Source organism: Bidens hawaiensis, unplaced genomic scaffold (assembly GCF_021521415.1).
Source record: "Bidens hawaiensis isolate Kalapana, Puna unplaced genomic scaffold, B.hawaiensis_p1.1 tig00010900_1, whole genome shotgun sequence".
Lineage (NCBI taxonomy): Eukaryota > Viridiplantae > Streptophyta > Magnoliopsida > Asterales > Asteraceae > Bidens > Bidens hawaiensis.
This window is the reverse complement of record NW_027491843.1, coordinates 211,998-217,824: the sequence shown is the minus strand read 5'-3', so window position 1 is coordinate 217,824 and position 5,827 is coordinate 211,998. Positions and strand designations below refer to the sequence as shown.

Sequence of the window (5,827 nt, the reverse complement as noted above, 5' to 3'; positions counted from 1 at the left end):
TACTAAAAAGACCCAAATACCCTTAAATACTACCCGCGGGTAAGAAGGTATCCCTTCATATGCCATCGCGGTACATATAAATCACCCGCATAACTCAAGAACAATAATGTATCCTAGAGACTATGTGCGGGAGGACCCAAACGCCCTCAGTATTCATCTGCGGGGCACTATTCCCACCCGCAAGGACGAACAGAAGGAAACGTCAGAGGACAGTTGTAATTAACCAACTTCTCTATAAGATTTACAAGGATCATTCCTTGAGTAACACGAGACGTAACAACCAATGGTAGAAGGACAGCTGGCAAGTTTGTTATAACTGTGCACATTGCCAAGATAGCTCGTCCTATCATATGCAAACACGTGTCCAGGTTGTTATAACCGTCTACATGGTCAAATGAGTTCGTCCTATCAGGTGCAGACACGTGTCCAGGTTGTTACGAAAGCATCTTCTAGAAAGGGACAGTTGGGCCAATCATATTCTCACATCCTTCGGCTATAAATACCTTCACAATCTCCATGCGGTATTCATTCACTCCCAACTATCTACTCTCAATACTTAGTACTTCCTCCAAATCAGAACTGTACTTATTCTCACGTCGGATGGTGGTTACGGGAATACCCCCCTCTTGTCCTTCCCGTAACGAGCTTACGGTGGTTGTTTTGCAGGTTTTCATCATTGGACTTGGAGAAATCGGACGCGTGTCATTATTTAGTAGTTGTTTGACCCGTACCCTGTGGACTCACCGGATCTAGACCCTTAGGGGATTAGGTCCGTGTTTCTTCATTGGCGCCATCCGTGCTTGTGCTAGAATTGTGATAATTTTTTGTTGGTTCGAACGATATGAGTCAATCTCTCGAAGGACCGACGGAAAGTCCGACAACTGTTATACGTACTGTTGATGTCGAAACACTTGGAGGCCCAAATCCAGGTGACTTAGGACATGTTACGGTGGAAACTCGCCGGGCCCGCACGGAATTAGGTCTGGACGACAGATCTGATAATTCCGAGCCGGCGTGACTTCACCGATGTAGCTCCAGAGCTGGAGGAATTCAGTCCCCCGAGGATTGGTTACGTATTCAGCAAGAAAATGCTCTAGTTGAGTATGAGCGCATGGTTCGTGAAGAGCGTATCCACGCCCCCACTTTGGCTTATGACGAGACTCCCAAGAGATCTCCATCTCCTCCCACAACGGTGCGGAGGAGTCTTATGTGTGATAGCCTTTAGACGGAGAGGTTTCCTGAGGTTGATTTTGAAAGGAGGAGGCGTGACCGTCCTCGCATGGTCATGCGTGAGCCCTCCTACAGAGATGAATATGAAAGTTATGATCCAACATACCGTCCAAGTGCAGTTAGTGATTTCAGCGGATATAGCAGAATTCATGGACGAGAGGGAACTAGTCGCCCGCGCGCAGTAGTTCGCCATACTGAGTACCACGGTTATGCGGGGGAAGACTTTCCAAAACCGTATCGTCCCGCAACCTTTGCTGAAAAATCAAAATTCATAGCGCGTATTACAACAGCTCCATTCCTAGTTAACGCGAAAATCCCTACGTCGTTAGGAAAATACAATGGGATGACAGATCGTAGTGATCACCTATTGAATTTCGTGGTAGTGGGAGAAGTCAGTGGTTGGACTCTTCCTTACTGGTGCCACATGTTTGCATTAACGTTGACTGGAGCGGCGCGCGAATGGTTTGAGAAATTTCCAGACAAGCAAATCAAGAGCTTGGACGTCTTGGTGGCTAAATTCTCTCAACACTTCAGTCAAAAAAAGAGCACACCCATGATCCCTCTAATATTTTCGATGTCGTTAGGAGGGACAATGAGTCAATTGAATACTTCATTTCTCAATTTAATGATGAGAGTCTCAATATTGGAGGACTTAATGAAGACATGCTGAGGGGAGCATTCCGCAAGAATGTGCGGAGTAACGCCTTGATATTCACCTAACTGGTAGAGATGGAATACCCAAGACTTGGGATGATATCATGTCTATTTCAAAACTGTTTGCAAGGACTGAAAAGACCTTAGGGTCTGACAGCCAAAAGCAAACTCCAAAAGTAGAATTTCAAAATCCGTGGGCAAACAGACAAGCCAAGGGAACGATTTGGTCAATACTCCAACTTTCCACAGATGCACCAAAGCATTTTGATGTAAGATCACTGATCGGTAACAAGAACAAAGCAGACGCTTCCACACAATATGCCAACAATTGGACCCCGTTGACAAAGACTCCCTCTGAAATCTTGACTACTGAGAATGTGAAATTCAAAAAGCCTCAGCCAATCATGAAAAGATTATTCCTCAATCCCAAGAAACATTGCACGTTCCATGACGATATTGGGCATAACACGAACGAGTGTTTGGCCCTGAGGAGTGAGATTGAGGTAGAAGTTCAAGTATGGAAAGTTAGAACACTTGGTCAACGTGAGACAAGGGACTAACAAAGCTTCCACCCAAGATAATTAGGGCCCGCCAAAAAAGCAGGTCAGAGATTTAAATGTTCACATGATCCAAGGAAGGTGGACATGTGAAAGTAAGAGCCAAGTAATTGATGAGGAAGAATTGATGAGTGAACCTGTAACTTTTCCGCGGGTCAAAGGAGGTCCATCCAACAAAAACCCGCTGATCATCACTGCCCTAATAGGTCATTACCGTTCACATTATGTCTTCTTTGATACTGGAAGTACTTCAGACATAATGTACGGACAGTGTTTTGAGCAACTTGATGAGGAAGACCAGGTGAGGCTGAAGCCAATTCACGCACCTGTATCCGGTTTTGGGGGCAAAGTGATGCACCCACGAGGAGTAATTTCTTTTCCTGTCACACCCAGTGACGGAAAACATTCACACACTAAAGACGTTGAATTCTTGGTTTTGCCGGCTAAGTCATAACATGACATTATATTGTGACGCGAAACAATTGTGATTTCAACGCCCATCCTTCCACAGCTCATGGTGCGGTAGGGGTTCCAACCTGCACTGGGGTTGCGACCATCCACATAAACCGCCATTGCTTCACGACGGAAAGTTCAAAACCAAGTAAGGTGCCAAAGCAAGCAGAAAGAACTGAACTAGAGAAGTGGATGTTGAACAAGACGTTTCCGGATCAAAAGATAATAATTGGACTTGCTATCTCTGAGATAGTGAGGATATTCTTGAAACAACTGTTGACAAAATCATGGACATATTCGCTTGGAAACCCGCAGATATGACCGGAGTCCCGCGAAGGATTGCGGAACACAAGCTGCGATGAATCCGAAATTTACACTGATCGTCCAGAAGAAGCGTAAGATGGGTCCAGAGCAGTCCAAAGCTATGAATGAACATGTCCAAGATATGCTAAACACTGGAATTATCCACGAAATACAGTACCAAACCTGGGTTGCTAATCCAGTCATTGTTCCCAAAAGTAACACGACATGGCGGATGTGTATAGATTTCAAAGATCTGAATAAAGCATGCTTAAAGGACCTTAAAGGACTGTTATCCATTGCCTGAAATGGATCTTAAAGTTGATGTGGTAGCCCCGTTCAAGTTTAAATGTTTCCTTGATGCCTACAAGGGTTATCACCATATCCGCATGGCGGCAGATGCTGAGGACCAAACAACATTCCGCACTGATCAAGGCACATTTTGTTACAAAATGATGCCTTTTGGATTAAAAAACGCGGGTGCTACGTATCAACGTTTGATGGATGAAGCCTTCAAAGATCAGATTGGGCGAAACCTGGAAGTATATAAGGATGATTTGGTTATAAAAAGTGTTGAAGAGGACCAAATGTTGAGGGATATAGAGTAAACGTTTGATACCTTGAGGAAGATCAACATGAAACTCAATCCTAGCAAGTGTTCCTTTGGGATGAAGGAAGGAAAATTCTTAGGCGTAATAGTTACGGGTGCGGGTTTTAAAGCAAACCCGGATAAAATCCAAGCGGTCGCCCGCATGTCCTTACCTTCTTCCCTCAAAGAGGTACAAACACTCAATGGAAGGCTCGTTGCTTTAAACATATTTTTGGCAAATGACGCGGCTAAATCTTACCCATTTGTGTCAACCCTGAGGAACTGCCTAAAGAAAGCACACTTCAAGTGGACCGCAGAAGCTGAACAAGAATTTTTGGAAGTCAAGAAATGTTTGATGGAATTGCTTACCTTAACAGCACCACATGCAGGAGAGCCTTTGACGTAATATCTATCTGCATCTGACATTGCCATTGGGGCCGTACTACTGACTGATAGAAAAAATCTCCAAACACCGATTTACTATGTCAGTAGAACGCTGACAGGCCCATAAACCAGATATTCAATGCTCGAAAAGCTGGTTCTGGCACTGGTCTATGCCGCAAGGCGCCTCCGCAGATATTTCCAAGGCCATCCAATCAATGTGCTAACAGGGTACAAGTTGAAAAACGTGCCGAGTAAACCAGAACTGTTCGGACGATTGGCAAAATGGGCCATAGAATTGGGAGAACATGCGATCGAGCATAGACCCAGACCCGCGATCAAGGGCCAAGTGCTAGCAGACTTTGTTACAGAAGTCTGGCAGAACAAAGAAGAAGAGTGCTTGATTAAGCAGCAACCTCCGACACCTCCTGAGCGAGACCAAACTTGGTCACTGTTCACGGTTGGAGCTTCAAGTAACGAAGGGTCAGGCGCAGGTCTCAGATTGGTAAACCCTGAAGGTCATGAATTCACTTATGCCATAAAATTGGACTTCAAAAGTACCAACAATGAGGCAGAGTATGAGGCTTTCTTAGCAGGTCTGCGGATAGCCAAAAAGGTTGGGATAAAACACTTGGAAGCACGGGTGGACTCAATGTTGATTGATGGGCAGATCAACAGGACATACGAGGTGAAAACCGACGTGATGGCTTCATACCTCTTGCAAGCAAAAGATTTGATTTTACAAATTTCATCTTGCAAGGTCATTCACATTAAACGAAGTGAAAACAAGTCAGCAAATGCTCTCAACAAATTAGCTTCAACAAACATTGAACATTTTGTAAAAGACAACCGCGTAAAAGTCCTTGATCATCCATCTGTCCCGCAGCATCAAGTACTGGTCATACAAACTGGTGTTGAATCATGGATGACACCGATTATGGCTTATCTAACATCAGGAGTCCTACCGAAAGAAAAAGTTATGGCCCTGAAGATCAGACACAAAGCCCTAGATTGCCGAGGACGCAAATTATTTGATACGGGAAGTTCATGAGGGTATTTGTGGTCTTCATATGGGTCCAAGAATGGTTGTGGCCAAACTCATGAACGCTGGGTACTATTGGTCGGGGATGCACATGGACGCAGTGCAAGAAATCAAAAAGTATGATTCATGCCAGCGCCATGCCCCCAATACCCTGCGTCCAAAAAATGAATTTGTGCCGATAACATCCGCTTGGCCGTTCTAAAAGTGGGCAATTGATATCATGGGTCCATTCCCAGAAGCCCGAACGTGTTAAATTTCTGATTGTGGCAATTGATTACTTCACCAAGTGGGTAGAAGCTAAACTGGTTGCCTCCATCACCGTATCCGGCATCAAGAAATTTCTATGGGAGTTCATTATTTGCCGTTTTGGCCTCCCGCAGGAATTAGTCAGCGATAATGGAACCCAGTTTGCGAATAGTGGGCTACATGCGTGTCTGAAAGAACTTCAGGTCACCCAAGTATTTACTTCTGTAGCCCACCCGCAGGCCAATGGTCATGTCGAAAGAGCGAATAGGTCCATTAAAGATGGAATCAAAGCACGGTTGGGAACTAAATGAACTGGATGGGTGGACGAATTGCCCCATGTACTTTAGGCTTTTCGCACTCAAAAGAAGTCAAGCA

The 5,827-nt window shown here is 44.8% G+C and overlaps 1 protein-coding gene across 1 annotated transcript; it reads left to right on the top strand.

The window, feature by feature from the left end:
• Positions 1–4,306: 4,306 nt before the first annotated feature.
• Positions 4,307–5,215, top strand: LOC143536741 (uncharacterized). Its single transcript, XM_077030663.1, has one exon. It carries the CDS (start codon positions 4,307–4,309, stop codon positions 5,213–5,215), a length of 909 nt encoding a protein of 302 aa, XP_076886778.1.
• The last annotated feature ends 612 nt before the right edge of the window (positions 5,216–5,827 follow it).